The sequence below is a fragment of the Polypterus senegalus genome, chromosome 2, assembly GCF_016835505.1.
Source record: "Polypterus senegalus isolate Bchr_013 chromosome 2, ASM1683550v1, whole genome shotgun sequence".
NCBI classification, from domain to species: Eukaryota; Metazoa; Chordata; class Cladistia; order Polypteriformes; family Polypteridae; genus Polypterus; species Polypterus senegalus.
Window position 1 is genome coordinate 117927503 of NC_053155.1, and position 19776 is coordinate 117947278.

General features: G+C 37.3%; 1 protein-coding gene across 1 annotated transcript in view; it reads left to right on the top strand.

Moving 5' to 3' along the window:
* The window catches only part of ttc3 (tetratricopeptide repeat domain 3), a 219742-nt gene that overhangs the window by 193075 nt on the left and 6891 nt on the right, over window positions 1–19776 (top strand). Inside the window, exons 37-42 of the mRNA XM_039744454.1 lie at window positions 7058–7126; window positions 11790–11886; window positions 14486–14589; window positions 14779–14866; window positions 17069–17170; window positions 19293–19702. Coding sequence (XP_039600388.1) covers window positions 7058–7126; window positions 11790–11886; window positions 14486–14589; window positions 14779–14866; window positions 17069–17170; window positions 19293–19702 — 870 coding nt within the window. The remainder of the gene's footprint in view (window positions 1–7057; window positions 7127–11789; window positions 11887–14485; window positions 14590–14778; window positions 14867–17068; window positions 17171–19292; window positions 19703–19776) is intronic.

Sequence of the window (19776 nt, forward strand, 5' to 3'; positions counted from 1 at the left end):
GGGTGTTATTTCATGTCTAGAGGGCTCTAATAATGTTAACAGTGTGGGAGAGTTTATAAGGGCTTAAAATATATAAAAATAACTACACAAACATATGGTTTCTACTTCAGGATTTTTCGTCTATCGGGGGTTCTGGAATGCAACCCCGATCGAGGAGGATTACTGTACATATATATATATATATATATATATATATATATATATACACAGTGGGTAATGAAAGTATTCAGACCCCTTCAATTTTTCACTCTTTGTTATATTGCAGCCATTTGCTAAAATCATTTAAATTAATTTTTTTCCTCATTAATGTACTCACTGCACCCCATATTGATAGACAAAAAAAAAGAATTTTTGAAATTGTTGCAGATTTATTAAAAAAGAAAAACTGAAATATCACATGGTCCTAAGTATTCAGACCATTTGCTCAGTATTTAGTAGAAGCACCCTTTTGAGCTAATACAGCCATGCAAACTCCATGCAGGCTGTCATGTGTCTTACCTCTCCTCAGTGTGTGGAGACAACCAGGCACTGCTCATCACTTGTCCAATACAGTCAGAGGAGGATGTTTTGGTACCATTCTTTATTCATGGTTGTGTTCTTAGGCAAAACTGTGAGTGAGCCACTCCCTTCACTGAGAAGCAACCCCACACATGAATGGTCTCCGGATGCTTTACTGTTGGAATGACACAGGACTGATGGTAGTGCTCACCTTTTCTGCTCCGAACAATCTTTTTTTCTGGATGTACCAAAAAATTGGGATGGGGATTCATCCGATAAAATTACTTTACCCCAGTCCTCAGCAGTCCAATCCCTGTACCTTTTGCAGAATATCAGTCCGTCCCTGATGTTTTTGTTGGAAAGAAGTGGCTTCTTTGCTGCTCTTCTTGACACCAAGCCATCTTCCAAAGGTCTTGGCCTCACTGTGCATTGCAGATGCAATCACAACTGCCTGCTGTCATTCCTGAGGAAGCTCTGCCCTGGTGATGCCCCAATCCCGAGCCATGAATCAACTTTAGGTCCTGGTGCTTGCTGGACTTTCTTGGATGCCATTAAGCCTTCACAACAGCAGTGGAAATGGGTTTTTTGGATTTAAGTTCATTTTCATGGTAAAGATGGACTTTGCAATTAATTGCAATTCATCTGATCACTCTTCATAACATTCTAGAGTATATTTGGCGTGTGGGTGTGTTTGTGTGTGTCCTGCGGTGTGTTGGCACCCTGCCCAGGATTGGTTCCTGCCTTGTGCCCTGTGTTGGCTGAGATTGGCTCCAGCAGACCCCCGTGACCCTGCGTTCGGATTCAGCGGGTTGGAAAATGGATGGATGGATATACAAATTGCCATCATAAAAACTGAGGCAGCAAACTTTGTGGAAATAAATATCTGTGTCATTCTCAAAACTTTTGGCCATATCTGCATAGCGAGAAGAAGGAATAATATGATCACCTGAACATTTGTCTCTAGAAATGTATTTTGTTGACGCATCTACCTGTGGCTGCTGAAAGCATGTGCAACACAGGCTGACAGAGTGTAGTGCACATCCTCAAACTACAAAATCCTTAAAAGTACTCTGGTAATGAGTTTTCATGGCCACATAATCAGATTATTAATGGAGAAATCTACCTCTGTTAATCAGGTTTCTAAGAGACCAATAATCAGATTTCTTTAATTGGAGTAAAGGGTTTATGTGGAATTTTAGAAAGGATGTTTTTTGTGATTAAATGGGTTAATAAAACACATGTAAATGTGCTAATTGTTTTTGGCATTAAATTTCATACCAGCAACTACTTAAGACAGATTTAATTGTGGAATACAGCATGTTGACTGATGAGGTTTTATTAAATGGGAGCCCTAAAGTGTTGTAATAAAAGTAAAATAAGAATTATGCTAGTTATTTTCCATTTGATTTTATTAGAAGGTCTTGGTATTAAACAGCAACAGAGATAGCAGGTTTAATACTGAATGGTACACAAATGCAAAACGATACTTTAGGGCACAGGAGTGTTTGCACTCTTGAAGATCAAAGTACAGAGTAATTGGATTTAGAAAAAGAACTACTTTTGGAAGGGATCTGGCTTTGTTTTACTAATGAAGATAACAAGCTAACCATTCAAAATTACCAAAAGGCTGATTGTGGAAATAAATTGCAAAAACAATTAAGTTAACTACCACAGCCTTACTTAGTGCAGTAGTAACCTGATGCGGGTAAAAAAAATATTCATTGACAATTGAATGTCAGCTTTTGCTTTGAAATGGAACATTGTTTTAAATAAATTAGAATTATATTTGAACTAGCTGCATTTGGTGTTCAAGACAAAAACCAACCTGAAAACTCTCTAGCAGTTTTACTATATTGGTAAACTTGCAGAGGCATCAACTGAGTGAGCCGGGACGGGTTGTATCTTGCCCAAGAGATATGTAGTCAAGTGCAGCTGTGGCACAAATTGAATGGGACATGCTGGAACCTGTCTCGGGCAAACGTATGGTAGCTTGTTGTGTGAACTTATATCATGCATGTATCACAAAGCTCAGTTTGTTTGCTTGGGTTGTAAAGTGCATGTATGTGCCGTCTTACCAAATGCAGTCACACTTTTATAAGCTTTAAATCTACTGTAGAATTCACACCTACTCCCATAGCTGTGGTTGAGCGTGAGCAGAGCAGACTGCTCCATACACACACATCTGTCGTAGTGAGAACTGAGGTGCATGCAAATTTCCAAAAAATTGAAAAGGGCACCATCTAGTGGCTGTGGTTGAGCGTGAGCAGAGGCACTGCTCCATACAAACACACACACATACAGGTCTATCATACATACATACATACATACATACATAAAAAATCTTAGGTTGAGACGTGATCATCTTGGAGAGATACTTTGAAGTCCTGCAAGACTTCTTGCTCGTTACACCCTACTTACAATTTCTCGGAGACACTTTAACGTCCTGGGAGACAAAAAGGACGGCTGCTGTACAGGCTTTTAAATGATCCTAAGCACGACATGCAGATCACGTAGCACGGCAAAGTGGCTGGTGCGAGGTGCGCCCCGGGCAAAGCCCCTTAGTATATATGTGTGTGTGTGTGTGTGTATATGTGTAAAGGAAGCGCGGGTATTTTGCTTATATATATAATATGCACACACACACTCTAGGGGGCTTCGCCACCTGCTCACTTCGCTCGCTATCTCCCGTGTTTGGTTTTCTGGATACATACTTGTAAGATTTTTTTTTTTCTTTGAATTGTTGCTATTTCATTAGTTTCACTTTTATTTCAGAATTTCTGTAAAAACAATATTTGGAATCTTTTGTGTCCCAATATGCTGAATCTTTTAAATGAGGTCTGTGAGACTTGTGTTTAAACTTGTACTATAATTTAAGATAGGTTTCTCTGTTTGGAATTTAAGCACAGACAAAACGATCCACATCATCAGCAGTTGATAATTTTTTTTGCAAAGTAACCAATAAATGCATGTGAGTTAAACCCCGTTTTTGAAATTCCCTGACTTAAACTAATTTCTTTTTGTTTGCGTCAATGCAATCTGTGCTATCATTTTTTTCATACTGTAGCGACTGATGTAATAAAGTGTCACAAAAGTCCTACTTTAACATTTGCCGACTGTGTAACACCAAAAACAACTTTCTAGCACCTTCTCCAACCCCTCCTCCCACGGGTATCGCCTCCGCCTTACCGCATCAATCAGCACCCAGCAATCAGTCTTCCATGCTGCACTCTGCCCTCCCTCGATCGGACCTAACAGTCACTTAAAACAAAAAAGGCTTCAGCTTGGCTGGGACGCTACAATACTTTCGACTGTTACTGCTTTCATATTTTGTACCTTTCTCTGCATATGTATCACGCCTTGGGTCTCTTTTCTCCGCACTGCTCTTTCTTCTTTGCTGAGAGCACAGGATCTGTGTGTGCCACGTGACTTTACATGACTGAATGTTTTGCTGGCTGTCCGTGGTCTGTTCCACATCCCTGCGAGACTGCCCTGGGACAATCTCTTGCCACCAAGTCTCATGTTTAATGTCCCCGCGAGACGCTCCATGGCCAGTCCTTTTTTTCTCGCGGATCTTTAAATTGTCTTTCGAGATCTGAGAAGATCACGCATTGTTGCCTCGTTTTTCCATTCCAGAATTTTTTATATATAATATATACAGAGGTGCGAAAAACTATTAGCCCCCTTCCTGATTTCTTATTCTTTTGCATGTTTGTCACACAAAATGTTTCTGATCATCAAACACATTTAACCATTAGTCAAATATAGCACAAGTAAACACAAAATGCAGTTTTTAAATGATGATTTTTATTATTTAGGGAGAAAAAAAAATCCAAACCTACATGGCCCTGTGTGAAAAAGTAATTGCCCCCTGAACCTAATAACTGGTTGTGCCACCCTTAGCAGTAATAACTGCAATCAAGCGTTTGCGATAACGCAATGAGTCTTTTACAGCGCTCTGGAGAAATTTTAGCCCACTCATCTTTGCAGAATTGTTGTAATTCAGCTTTATTTGAGGGTTTTCTAGCATGAACCGCCTTTTTAAGGTCATGCCATAGCATCTCAATTGGATTCAGGTCAGGACTTTGACTAGGCCACTCTAAAGTCTTCATTTTGTTTTTCTTCAGCCATTTAGAGGTGGATTTGCTGGTGTGTTTTGGGTCATTGTCCTGTTGCAGCACCCAAGATCGCTTCAGCTTGAGTTGACGAACAGATGGCGGACATTCTCCTTCAGGATTTTTTGGTAGACAGTAGAATTCATGGTTCCATCTATCACAGCAAGCCTTCCAGGTCCTGAAGCAGCAAAACAACCCCAGAACATCACACTACCACCACCATATTTTACTGTTGGTATGATGTTCTTTTTCTGAAATGCTGTGTTCCTTTTACGCCAGATGTAACGGGACATTTGCCTTCCAAAAGTTCAACTTTTGTCTCATCAGTCCACAAGGTATTTTCCCAAAAGTCTTGGCAATCATTGAGATGTTTCTTAGCAAAATTGAGACGAGCCCTAATGTTCTTTTTGCTTAACAGTGGTTTGCGTCTTGGAAATCTGCCATGCAGGCTGTTTTTGCCCAGTCTCTTTCTTATGGTGGAGTCGTGAACACTGACCTTAATTGAGGCAAGTGAGGCCTGCAGTTCTTTAGACGTTGTCCTGGGGTCTTTGTGATCTCTCGGATGGGTCGTCTCTGCGCTCTTGGGGTAATTTTGGTCGGCCGGCCACTCCTGGGAAGGTTCACCACTGTTCCATGTTTTTGCCATTTGTGGATAATGGCTCTCACTGTGGTTCACTGGAGTCCCAAAGCTTTAGAAATGGCTTTATAACCTTTACCAGATTGATAGATCTCAATTACTTCTGTTCTCATTTGTTCCTGAATTTCTTTGGATCTTGGCATGATGTCTAGCTTTTGAGGTGCTTTTGGTCTACTTCTCTGTGTCAGGCAGCTCCTATTGAAGTGATTTCTTGATTGAAACAGGTGTGGCAGTAATCAGGCCTGGGGTGGCTATGGAAATTGAACTCAGGTGTGATACACCACAGTTAGGTTATTTTTTAACAAGGGGCAATTACTTTTTCACACAGGGCCATGTAGGTTTGGATTTTTTTTCTCCCTAAATAATAAAAACCTGCATTTTGTGTTTACTTGTGTTATATTTGACTAATGGTTAAATGTATTTGATGATCAGAAACATTTTGTGTGACAAACATGCAAAAGAATAAGAAATCAGGAAGGGGCAAATAGTTTTTCACACCACTGTATATATATATATATATATATATATATATATATATATATATATATATATATATATATATATATATATATATATATATATATATATATATATATATATATATATATATATATATATATATGTATATATATATATATATATATGTATATATATATGTATATGTATATGTATGTATGTATATATATATATATATATGTATATGTATATATATATATGTATATGTATATGTATATATATATATATATATATATATATATATATATATATATGTATATATATGTATATATATATATATATATATATATATATATATATATATATATATATATATATATATATATATATGTATATATATATGTGTATATATATATATATATGTATATATGTGTGTATGTATGTGTGTGAATAATATGATATATATAAATAAAATGTTGATAGCTACATTCGATCTAACAACCAAAGTAGTATGCCATTGTAATGTCCCGCCTTTTTGAAAATAAAATAAAAAAAATTAAAAGTAAGGTAACTAAGGCCAAATTAGTTGTAGGGGTCAATTTTGAGATCACATTTAAAAGTAATAGAAATTAGCTGTTTAGAAAATTAAGAAATTACTTTTAGAGCCAAAATGTCAGACTTAATGCATGCCAAATTCTTTGAATCAAGAGCCTATTTCATCTCCCACAATGATATAGAGAAATCCAGAATTGTGCCTCAAAAATGAAAGTGAACTCTATAGAGGAAGGTACATATCTTTCAAAAATCTGCAACTTGGTGTAAGATCCTGAATTATTTTTAATAGTAATGGACAAAAATAAATCAAATTTGTATAATTTTAATGCCAGTAATGTACTTGGCTTGTACAGGACACACATTGTGCAAATACAATAAATCTCAAACTCTCACCTCCCAAGCAGCAAAGAATTTCATTCATGTCTAGATATAGAAATCTATATTATAATCTAAATCGACAATATGTTAGTATGATTCAAACAGGTGCTTTTTCAGAGTAATTTGTGTTAAGTGGGCATGTATGCATTTGCTGTAAAAGTTAAGTAACAAATGGAACCCTTCACAGCCAGCTACTATATATGTAATGCAAGATCACTGAGATGTAGTATATTGCTGGAAAATTGGGTGTAGGGCTATGTTAAACCACCATTGTGGTTGATTTGGTTGATTTTTTTAATACAAAATAAGCACATATTAAAGGATTTTATTAAAAAATGATGCAACATTAATTAACTGTAATTTGTTTATTGATATTAAAGTATAAGAAAATGTTTATAAATTAACTTCTTTTCTTGCACAGGTTTTCGAAAAATATTGAAGAAAGCAAGAATGAATATCAGACAGTCCTTGCACAGTTTATTGACTTAAGGTATTTCTTGCTATCTCAAAGTAAAATTGATTTTTTTGCTAATATTTTTGGCTTTTACAATATAATCTTACCTGGTTTGGTTTCTTCCAATGTTGCTTTTAATCAAGAACATATGACATACATTACTAAACTGTATTTTTAAGGGGAAATAACACTAGAAAGCATTGTATTTCATCTCTCAGATCTCATAACAAAACTTTCTGAAACCCCTGCCCAGAGTTAGGCTTGGACTCCCTTACAACCCTGTATTGGATTAAACAAGTTTGAGAATGGTATGTTCTCAAAATCATGACATGCTGAATCCATTCATCCATATTGGAACTCTGTTAAAAAAAATTAATCTCAAAGTACTTTTTCACTGATTTTCTTACTATTTTAGTCTATCTTGATTTAATTAGCACACAGCTGTGTAAAATTCTTTCACTTTACATTTCTGTGTATCCCTGATTATGTGGTTCTGGTGAGAGCCATGATCAAAGAATAAAACTAGAGATAAAATATACATCAACAATAAAAATATATGTTTATATAACCCAATAAGTGGGGATGTTAAGAGGAAAAACAGGAATAAACAAAAGAAGGATGATATTTGTAGTGATGCTTAAATAATATGCAATACACTTTTTTAAATAGAGTGGGTGTACAGATTGACTTTCTGTATATTTCATAAAACAGACTGAAGCAACCAAAGTCATTGTGAAGATCCTCAGGAGCATATTAGTGAGCTTAAAGTACAGGGAGAATTCTAAGTATACAAATGTGTATTTGGAATCAAAACACACAAATAGAATTCATTTATACAGATTGTACGAAGTATCCAAACCTAATAAGGTCATTTGGAGATTTCTTATGCTAAATGAAAGCTGTGCATAAAAATTTTATTTTTGTATCTGCCAATTTCTTTGCATTATAGTGAAGGCTAAGAAAAACTTATGACTCGTAATTTCTCTGGAATACTGAGATCACAAAATTCCTGATACAGTGGGCTTAAATAGAGACCAAACCTGAAAGAACACAAACAATATCAAAAATTACAAAAAACTGGTGTTGCCCAACACAAATATGAAGTATCTAGTGAACTGCTTACAGTGTCCCAGAGACACACATTTTGGCTAAAATAATGTTGAATAAACCACTTCTGGAAAGTGCTCTTTTGTACAACTTTTGAATTAAGACTATCCCTGTCTGGTGGGGTTTTCAGGTCTGGCCCGTGGGTGGTCTGTCCTTCTGAATCAGTTTGTCACCAAGTGATCATCAGCTGACAGCTCAGGACCTCCCTTTACCTAAATTTCAATAACATACAACCTTGGATTAGATTGCGTGTCGGTTGGTTAATTCTTTGGCCCTAGGTAATTTGTTACCAGGTACAGATATCAGCAATCTTGTATTTGAACATGGTGTCAATTAGCACAGAATTAAATTAACAATTCACAATTCTTAATTCAAGGAAGCTTGCTCCTTTGATCACACCCTTCCAGGTTTTTCTGTCATTCTCATTGTGAGCATTTAAGCCTCGCAGCAGGACCGTCGAGTCGATAGATAGTATCCTTTCAAGAATGTTCCAATCTTTTTTAGGGCAGAAACTCGTCACCATTTTCATATTTCTAGAATTGGCCAATTCCGATACTAATTTGTTTTCTCTGTCATTTATTTATTTATACTGTATGTCTTTAACACTAAGCTCTTTCATAACTAGCCATGTTGAAGCCCTTATGTTTTATATTAAAATGGAATTTTTGCAATTAAATTGCAAACCACAAGTGTTACCTGTTCATTTTTTATTAACAGATTGAAATTCTTTAGGCATATTTTCAGAGGGCATAGAAATACTAAAATAAATCCCTTTTAAAACATTTTTTTAAACTGTTAAAATATGTACACAAAATATGTATCCATAATACATACTGTATGCCATAAAAGAAAAGAAAATGCTTGTCATAAATGTTCATAAGGTTTATATCAAAAGATACATGGCTGATGTGCTTAACAAGTTTACGTGTCAAATTGACACAGACATACCTATTTTTCCTTCACTTTCTCGTAAAGTTTGACTATCTTCTGTCTGATTACTGGAAGTTCCGGCAGAAAAATATTTCCATTTCCTCAAGTACCATAATACTTCTTGTAAAGTCCTCTTCAACTAAATTACCCTAAAGTTTAGAAAAGCAGATTCTGCATTTTTTTTTTGAGATGGGCTATATTACCAGTTATCGATCAAGTCGTTTTGGGTAAAAAGTGAAATTGATATAATCATCTCTACTTTTCAAAAGACTAAATCCAGTCTCTCTAAAAAGCTTGAATAGATTTTCAGTGCATGCACACAGTGAAAATTTCTTCAATGCAACTGAAAGCTAAATTGAGTCAACCTCCCTCTTGAAGAAATTCTCACCGCACAACAAGTGGGGACTTGTAGATATTCGCACACCTGCTCAGAGCTTTTCCCGTAGTGCAGCTCCAGTGTAGGATAGACAGAGAGGGAGAAAACATCCTTGATTGTGATGTTTGGTTCCAGTGCCAATACTCTGCATTGAGGCAAGTCTAACTATATCTCATCAGTATTTTCTTCCTGCTTCTTTACTGTTAAAGAAGTTTTAATTCTCATCCCAAGAGCTAGCGTCTATTTCCAAAGTGTAGTATGTCTGCATCCATCCCACTCTTGCCCATCACCCAACTTATATTGCACCTGACCCTCTCCTTTCTCCTTATATGTTGAGCTGCTCACTTCTATCAACCATTAGGTACTTGCCAATGAACACACAGTAAAGAATTGTAGTTCTGAAAGTGAGTTCTAGCATGCCTATTCCAGGTGATATTCTCTTAAATTTAGTTAAAACATTCAAGAAGAACAGTAATATTCTTTGCCTGGCCTCTGTCCTAAAACCAGTTTGCTGTGAGTAATCTGGACACAGGAGCACATGTTTCCAGACATTATAGCCCTAAGGATCACCGAGTTACAAAAGCCCCCACCATACTAATGAGAACATATTGTTTAAAGTAAGACGACATACAGTGGGTACGGAAAGTATTCAGACCCCCTTCAATTTTTCACTCTTTGTTATATTGCAGCCATTTGCTAAAATCATTTAAATTAATTTTTTCCCTCATTAATGTACACACAGCACCCCATATTGACAGACAAAAGAAAGAATTTTTGAAATTGTTGCAGATTTATTAAAAAAGAAAAACTGAAATATCACATGGTCCTAAGTACTTAGACCCTTTGCTCAGTATTTAGTAGAAGCACCCTTTTGAGCTAATACAGCCATGAGTCGTCTTGGGAAAGATGCAACAAGTTTTTCACACCTGGATTTGGGGATCCTCTGCCATTCCTCCTTGCAGATCCTCTCCAGTTCTGTCAGGTTGGATGGTAAATGTTGGTGGACAGCCATTTTTAGGTCTCTCCAGAGATGCTCAATTGGGTTTAAGTCAGGGCTCTGGCTGGGCCACTCCTTTGTTATTTTAGCTGTGTGCTTAGGGTCATTGTCTTGTTGGAAGGTAAACCTTCTGCCCAGTCTGAGGTCCTTAGCACTCTGGAGAAGGTTTTTGTCCAGGATATCCCTGTACATGGCCGAATTCATCTTTCCCTCGATTGCAACCAGTCGTCCTGCCCCTGCAGCTGAAAAACACCCCGACAGCATAATTCTGCCACTGCCATGCTTCACTGTGGGGACTGTATTGGACAAGTGATGAGCAGTGCCTGGTTGTCTCCACACATACTGCTTAGAATTAAGGCCAAAAAGTTCTGTCTTGGTCTCATCAGACCAGAGAATCTTATTTCTCACCATCTCAGAGTCCTTCAGGTGTTTTTTAGCAAACTCCATGCGGGCTGTCATGTGTCTTGCACTGAGGAGAGGCTTCCGACAGGCCACTCTGCTCTAAAGCCCTGACTGGTGGAGGGCTGCAGTGATGGTTGACTTTCTGCAACTTTCTCCCATCTCCTGACTGCATCTCTGGAGCTCAGCCAAAGTGATCTTTGGGTTCTTCTTTACCTCTCTCACCAAGGCTCTTCTCCCCCGGTAGCTCAGCTTGGCCTGGCGGCCAGCTCTAGGAAGGGTTCTGGTCATCCCAAACGTATTCCATTTAAGGATTATGGAGGCGACTGTGCTCTTGGGAACCTTAAGTGCAGCAGACATTTTTTTGTAACCTTGGCCAGATCTGTGCCTTCCCACAATTCTGTCTCTGAGCTCTTCAGGCACTTCCTTTGACCTCATGATTCTCATTTGCTCTGACATGCATTGTGAGCTGTAAGGTCTTATATAGACAGGTGTGTGGCTTTCCTAATCAAGTCCAATCAGTATAATCAAACACAGTGGACTCAAATGAAGGTGATCTCAAGGATGATCAGAAGAAATGGAAAGCACCATAAATAGTTAAACATGTGTCACAGCAAAGGGTCTGAATACTTAGGACCATGTGATATTTCAGTTTTTCTTTTTTAATAAATCTGCAACAATTTCAAAAATTCTTTTTTTGTCTTTCAATATGGGGTGCTGAGTGTAAATTAATGAGGAAAAAAAATAATTTAAATGATTTTAGCAAATGGCTGCAATATAACAAAGAGTGAAAAATTGAAGGGGGTCTGAATACTTTCCGTACCCACTGTACAGATGTTTTCTTTTTGTAGACTTGTCTTTTTGAAAAGGTTATTTTTCTATGTAAACAGCAATCAGTCAGCATCTGAGAAGATGAAGCTTGAAGAACAAATTAAAAAGCATGAACATATCTGTGCCGAAGTGATTAAAAGAGCTGTTTCTGCAGAGGTACTCTTTCTTTTCAGTTTTGAAACAGATAATTGAATTGCAATATTAAAAAAAAATAGTAACATTAAAATATACTTAATGTAAAAGGTTAAAAAGAAAAAAAGGTTCACTTGCCTCATATAGAATTATAGGAATGAGATAATGAAACATTTTTTGCCAAATAACATTATTCTGTTACAGGTCTTGTAAATCACAGTGGATGAATACATCAGCCAAATGTACAATAATAATAATAATTTAATTATGACGTATTGGGCAGCTGTATTTTATAGTAGAATATAACAGTGAAATTTCTTTACAGTGGATTCTGTTCATATTTTGTAAATAATTCATATCAGGCTCCTGTCTTTTTCTTTGAATTAATCATTTTTACTGAAGAAAACCAACTGTAACCAACTTATGACAAACTACAAACTTCAGTTCTAAAAAAGTTGAGAGAGTAACTTAGTATTGTTCTCTATCAGTATGCTGCTGCTGGAGTATGTGAATTTCCCCTTGGATTAATAAAGTACTGTATCTATCTAAAAATGACTATTTTATGTTATTTACATTTTACATACTGCTCCACCGCTTTTAAAAATTACATTATTACTAAAATGGAATATGTCCCTATATAAAGTACCATCTCCATTAGCTCTGTTTACCACTTAGGCCGGGGTTATACTTCACGCGACGCATGCTGCAGCGGACGCTCCTGCTACGCAAGCGTTGTAGTGTTTATACTTGCGCGCATACTTTACGTAAATCTGGAGGAATCCACCAGGTGGCAGTGCGAGATATTATCGCGGTGAGAACATGTTCGGCTTTTCTGTGTTGTGAATTGCCTAAAACACCTATTAAATTCCGATAACACCTTACTGCAATATCTCTGAAAAGGATGTTTATTGATTAAATCCATAAATCCAGGGATGTATGTGTCCATTCCAGGAAGCATTGGGCACGAGTGAGAAACAGTCCCTTGACGAGGCCTCAGCTCATCGCAAGGTGAATACAAGCACACACATACACTAGCGTCATTTTAGCGGCACCAAATCCCCAAATCTGCATATCTTTGGAAGGAAACCGGAGCACAGTGTGGAATACAAGCAGGAAATATCAGCAACATAACTACCTGCGAGACAGCAGTGCTATCGCTCCGCCACCGTGACACGCCCGTGTGTGTAATTATTCCCCCATGTGTGTATTTATTAACAGTATTCATTATTTAAACGAAATTATATGTAAAATGTAACATACATGTTTTAATGCATTTCATCATGAAAGTGATATCAAGTATAAATCTAAAGATTCTAAATGTGCAGAGAGTTGGAATATCACACATTTAATTTGTTCTGTTTGGCGATCTATTGCTGCTTTCCGCTGCTGAAGAAAAATGCCGACATACTGATGCATTCGTGGTGCTTTTATATTCAAGTGTCGCATATTCCCGATCATAATGACACGATACATTTTAAAAGTCTCACATGCCATCTATTTTTTATTGTTTTACTTTACCTGCTGTCAGGTCCAAGAAGCTCGTAGCGATTAAAAACTGGGATGACGTTTACGACCGTCTGCTTTAATGATAAAGTAAACTATGAGGTGAAGGTAAAGTGGACATTTCGAGATTAAAGCCGAAATTTCCACTTTAATCACAAAATACACGTTTTCACCGTGTCCTTTATTTTTTTCTCAGTGGCTCAAATATAACGCTATATATTATGTTGCTGTTGTTAAGTTGCAAAAAATAAAAAAGACATATATAAATGACACGATACATTTTAAAAGTCTCACATACCATCTTTTGTGCCGTCTCTTTTTTTATTTTTTTTTGCAACTTCACATCGACTACATAATGTATAGCGCTGTATTTGAGCCATTCATCAAACAGCAAAGTGCGCACATCGATCCCCGAAGGATCTCCATAGAGGCTTGCTCTCACATTTAGATAGTAAACAGAGACTCTGACGTCACGTTCCGACTTTTAGCACACTGCGGCCCCCGGCTTTTTGCTGGTACTGCAACTCGCGCACGCATCGCGTTAATGTCTGAGGACCTGCTCAGAGGACACGTAAAATGAACGCTGGGAACGCGTGGCAGCCATGATCTTGGGCGTCATACGCGTTCTGAGTGTGAAGTATAAATGAGCCCTAAAACTATGTCTTGTAAGACAACTATAACCTATGGAAACCAGGTTATTACTTAGCAATGAAGCCGACTGTACTGGGAGACATGGTGTGTTTGTACATGGCTTATAAAAAGCATTCACCATCTTGGATGTTTTCAGCTTGTATTGTTATATCACTGAATTGCAGTGGATTTCATTTGGCCTTTTTGACATTGATCAACAGAAGTGTCAAAGTGATCTACAAAGTGGTTTAAATTAATTGCATATATTAATCACAATTTATTTTGTAAGAATTCACATCTAAATCATGTTTGTAGGCACTATTTGTTGGTTTGAAGCTAGAAAGATCTGGCTTAGAATTATTTATTGCTATGGTTACGGTAATGAGCAAGTTTGTTAATAGCAAATTTTCACCTTCTAGAAATAGTTTTTTAATCATTGTAAGAATTATAATAATCTTATCCTTCGAACTATACTATTCACTTGCTTTAGGTCAATTTACTGGAATATCAGCGTACAGGAAGACTTTATCCTCTTTATAAAGCAGCATCAGAAGGACAAGAAAATCTCAGAAAACTTAAACTTGTTGCAGTAGAGTAAGTTGTTTATCTGTTGTTGTCACACCAGAGTAAAGAAGTTATGCCTAATAAATATCCTGTTTTATATTATGTATATTTCCTGATTCATTTTAAAAGTAGGTTACTTAAGTTAAACCTATTGCTTTAAGAATCTTTCCTTCTTCTGATGAATTTGCGCTATTATTGCCACCTCCTTATATTTTACAGGGTCGCCTCTCCATCTGTATTCCATTATGCCATAGAAACATGGCAAACCTATGTGTCATCAATTGAAAGTAAAATACGGTTTGTAGAGGTGAGTTGTTACTGTTTAAGATCTGTTCCTAATATCTATATATATAATTCACTAAGGCAAGACACCCATGGAAAGCACGCCGTAAGGGGCGTGGATTCACTAAGCTGCGGACAAGTAAGACGCCCATGGCGCACGTAGGAAGGAGCCACGGCCACCAACTCTAAGACCATCGGATACAATGATAACTTGCAGAACCACGCCCACCAACTCGGACGCAACGACACAGGATAAACGGCGTCATTTATGTTCGTCTGCTGTAGAGTCCACATGCAGCTCTGAGCCACGTTGACTGTTCATAGAGGCATGTTTCTCGTGGAAGTGAATAGCTATATGCAGCGTGTAAAACAGTTTGCGAGGGGTATCCCATGGGATCCTTAAAACAATCCTTTAAAACTGAGGTTAAAACACAATGAAGGAAGCAGTCTTTAAAAACCAATAAGCCCTGTGCCTCTGTTTCATTACCGTCTCACCTGCTTCACCAATGCAGGCCCTGCAACAGTCGAGACACTCTCTCAGCAGCTGACCTTCTCTGTGCCTGACCGGTTCACACAGAGGCACCACACGACATGGCAGGACTATCTAAGAAGAGGCATGTGTGTCACGGATGTAAAGCGCTGTATGCGACATGTAAAACAGTTTGTTTTTCGCGGATTTGAATCGTATGCAGCGTGTAAAACAGTTTCCGAGGGGTTTCCCATGGTCTTAGACTCGGCCGGGTCTCTGTCAGTTGCTCTTGCATGACCAGGCAGTGTGTATGCTTCGAATGCGAGGGTGGATGCGACAGGACCATCTAAGAAAGATCATGTCGAGGATGTGAATCGCTATATGCAGTGTGTAAAACAGTTTGTTTGTCGCAGATGTGAATCGCTGTATGCGGCGTGTAGAGCAGTTTGCGAGGGGTATCCCATGGCCTTACAGTTGGTGGGCGGGTCTCTGTTAGTTGCTGTTGCGAGCAGGCACATGACCAGGCAGTGTGTGTGCTTTGAAAGCGTGGGTGGACGCGACAGCACCATCTAAGAAGATTCAGATTTGTCGCAGATGTGAATCGCTGTATGCAGCGTGTAAAACGCTGTATTCTATGTTGCCCTCTCCAGAGTTACATCTTTTCATTCATCTACAGTCGTATACAAAATGAAGTAAGCAGTCTTTAAAAACCACGTTTTTGGTTACGACGCACGACCGCGTGCACCATAGCAAACTGTTTTACACGCTACATACAGAAATTCGCATCTGCGACAAACATGCGTCATCTTAGATGCTCCTGCACTTTGTACACACCCCCGTCCCACCTCGCTACTACCGTGGTCGGGTGTCTTGGTTGATTATATATAGAGAGGCAGCCAAAACCACACAGAGTAATGAAAAGTCTACGTGAGTCACAGGTGCATCTGGACTGTGCAAAGACGACAATGACTCGAGTGACGAGTTGGAAGTGGGCACATGAGCAGGCAGTGCATACTGGACGAGAAATCAGCAGACTAGGATGACGGAGGGAGCGGAGTGGACGTCCTTCTCCTCTCCTCCCATTCCACCCTCCTCGCCTGAGCGCTACACGGACGATTGTGTGTTGGTTCGTCCCGTGCATTGTTACAATGTTGCTTTTCTTGCTGATTTATTAGATTACCGATTTTTCAAATGTTAATTTTCTCCCTGTGCTTAAAAATCATTAAAAACCGGCCTGATTATACGGCGTATGGTACGCCGTGGGTTGGCTAGTTTTATATAGTTTGCTTAATAGATTACAAAATGATGTAGAGGTAATAGCTATCTGCTTCACCCATTATGATGTCTAACTTAAATAACTGCAGTATTACATCCTATTTGAAGGGTTCCATTAGTTTAAAATGTCTAAAAATCTTATTTCTCGGGTATACTGTAATTAACAGCATCTTTACAATGATCATGTAGTTTCTTTTAAATACACTCAGGCAGGACTAAATTTAAGAGTCTAAGAAAATTACTTCTTGAAAAGTAAATAAACTATATATGTTAAACTTTTATTGTGTAAGCCTGGCTTAATCTAATTAAAAGGAGGAATGATGAAGCTCAATATGCATTATACATCCCACTCCTCAAATGGTGAAATGTAAATAGCCATGAAAAACACAGATGCAATTATTATTAACCTGTTTTAACTTGAGAGCACTTTTTCAATTAGTGGTACATTTACATTCCTTATAATATTTTTGTTTATTTTGGCAGTCTCAATATAGTGATCATATCTTGAAAATAAGAAATGGTGAAAAATTAAGAAATCTCAGAATAATATCTGTTCCTACTCCATCTTCTGCACCCAATTTTCCAGTAAGTATAATTTTATTAATATTTTTAAAAATTTGTGAACCCTCATTAAAAAAAAAACTTTACAATTAACAAATTGCTGTAATCTTTTCCAAATTCTGGTGGTATTTTTACACCTTCTTCTAGTGTCCATTGTATTACTCTCATACATCTTCAAGAAGAACATTTTTAAAACATGTATTTGTCTGCAGGTGTCCTAAAATATTTCTCTTGTACAATTATGCAGACCTTTGTACTTGAAGGTTGCTCTAAACTGCATGCTCAAAAATGTTGATAATGTATGAGGCCACTAAAAGACCCATAAGCCAGAATTGTGCCTTCCATTGCCTTCTTCCAACCTTTCAAGAAATGGGCAAAACAAAAAAAAAATTCAAGTGATTCTGTCTCCAGGCAGTGAAACCGAAAGGGTCTCTGGGAATCATACAGTGTGCAGTGTGCTGTTCATATTATTATTATTGTGTCATTATTATACTTTGTACATTTCTGACATTGAACCTTAAGTATTTTACATGTTTTACAATAGAAAGATTGGATATAATAAAAATGTCAATTTTCAAGGCAAAAAAAGTAACGCTTTTTTTGCTTGGAGAAAAATGCAACACTAAGGAGGTTAATAACATCTTGGATGCTTTTTTTTTTTTTTACTCTTGAAATTCAGTGAGTCATATTGTCATGAACCAGAAAGTAAATTATCAACAGCTTTCTGCTCTTATTTTCCTTGATTGACTATCATAAATGTCGGAGCATAATATTGACTGGGTATAGGAGCAGTTTAAAGAATATTAGCAATATCCTTAATATCCAGTGACAGCAAAGTCATGTACACTTTTTTATGGTGTAGTTAGAATCCCCATACTTAGTTTTAGATGTTGTTTAGACCCAAAGATAGTGGTATATTCCAAGTTTTATCACCAATTATCAAATGCTTCTGAATGAATAAACTTCATGCAACATTGGATGTGTTGATGCTAAATTGCAGGAGTCAACATTCCTTAGTTTAATTTTATATACAAAATTGATTTAACAGACCCACAGATAATACTTATATTGTTTGTTGACTCATACATTGTCACTCTTGTGGCAATTTGTGTTCCCTAGCCCCAAATCCCCATTTGTCAATATCGAAAGTCATGTGGAGAGCACATTTCTTAATTGAACTGTTCCTGGTCCACTTTTAATAGGCAATAATGAGTACCTCAAAGTGTATTATTCTGTAGAATTATAAATTCAGTGATATCATTATACTTGAAATAGGAAACATATATACATCATAATTTTCTATGATTTTTGGTTTATATTTTAATACACTGGAACTAATTTTTGACTACTACAAGGTTAGTACCATAGAATAACTCTCAAGTTCAGACTCAAAAATATTTTAATAGTTCCTTGTACCTAAATTAGTTATTTCAGAATCAATGAGACATGTGTTTTTTTTTTCTTTATCCTTTTTATTCCCAATACAGTGGAACCTCGGGTCACGACTGTAATTTGTTCCAAAACTCTGGTCGCAATCCAATATGGTCGTTACCCGAAGTAAAAGTGTAAACACTTTTTTTGTTAAAGAGTATTAAGCACAGGGGAAAAAATGAACATTTGAAAAATCTGTAATTTATACGAAAACTAACTATAAACAACCAAGAAAACTAACCTTGAATGAGTCAAGTTCTGGCATGAAGGAAGTGAGGAGGAACTGGATGGAGAGGAGCTTCTGTAAAGTCCCTCTGCACGTCTGACCGAGAGCAATGTACTGTACAGGGAGAGACTGAACATGTGCAGAAATCATTGGCGTGTATGAACCGGAAGGGAAACTGGCTTGTTCGTCACCTGAATGTGTGGTCGTGAAGAGATGCAAAAGTTTGGCAAACGTTTTGGTTGTAATCAGATTTGTACGTGTTCAGAGACGTTTGTGACCCGAGGTTCCACTGTATTTACTTTTTGTAATCTTCACTAAGGAAAAGGACACACACATTTTTAAGCTTTGTTTTTCTTCGTTTTCTGTACTATTATCCAAGGGTTTACCCTGACAGATTGTGCAAGTAGACAGTAGTAGCAATGATCAGAGACTTAAAATATGTATTTTTATACTTCAATCAGTACTAATTTTTGTTTCTTCTTTGTTTAGAAAATTCCTAGACACTTTAATGACTCAGCAGCTTTGCATGTATCTCATGCAACATCTCTTCCTGGACCACATGGAATTAATTGTCATCCTCATCATCCTTCTGTTCAAATACCCCATAATAAACAAATGCAGTCAACTGAAGTTAAAAATTTTGTAAAGTCCACTTTAATCCATTCAGACTTTACTACAGGGAAATCGTTGAGGGAACAAGAAATTACAGAACAGACTTCCCATGGAGGAGGTGCCATTTCAGCTCCAGCGCACCCAAATTCAGCAGTTAGGGCTGCTCTGATTTCTAATCCATCTAATTTTCAGTCTGGACAAACTACAAAAGCATCTTCTCAACAGCAGCTAAACAAGTTTGAAGAAATCATTAAACGCCTGCAGACTTTATTTCCTCATTACTCGAGGTAAGATGGAGAAAGTATGAGTAGACTTGGAGTAAAGAAAAAATTATTAAGGTGGTGCAACTTCTTTTGTGGTG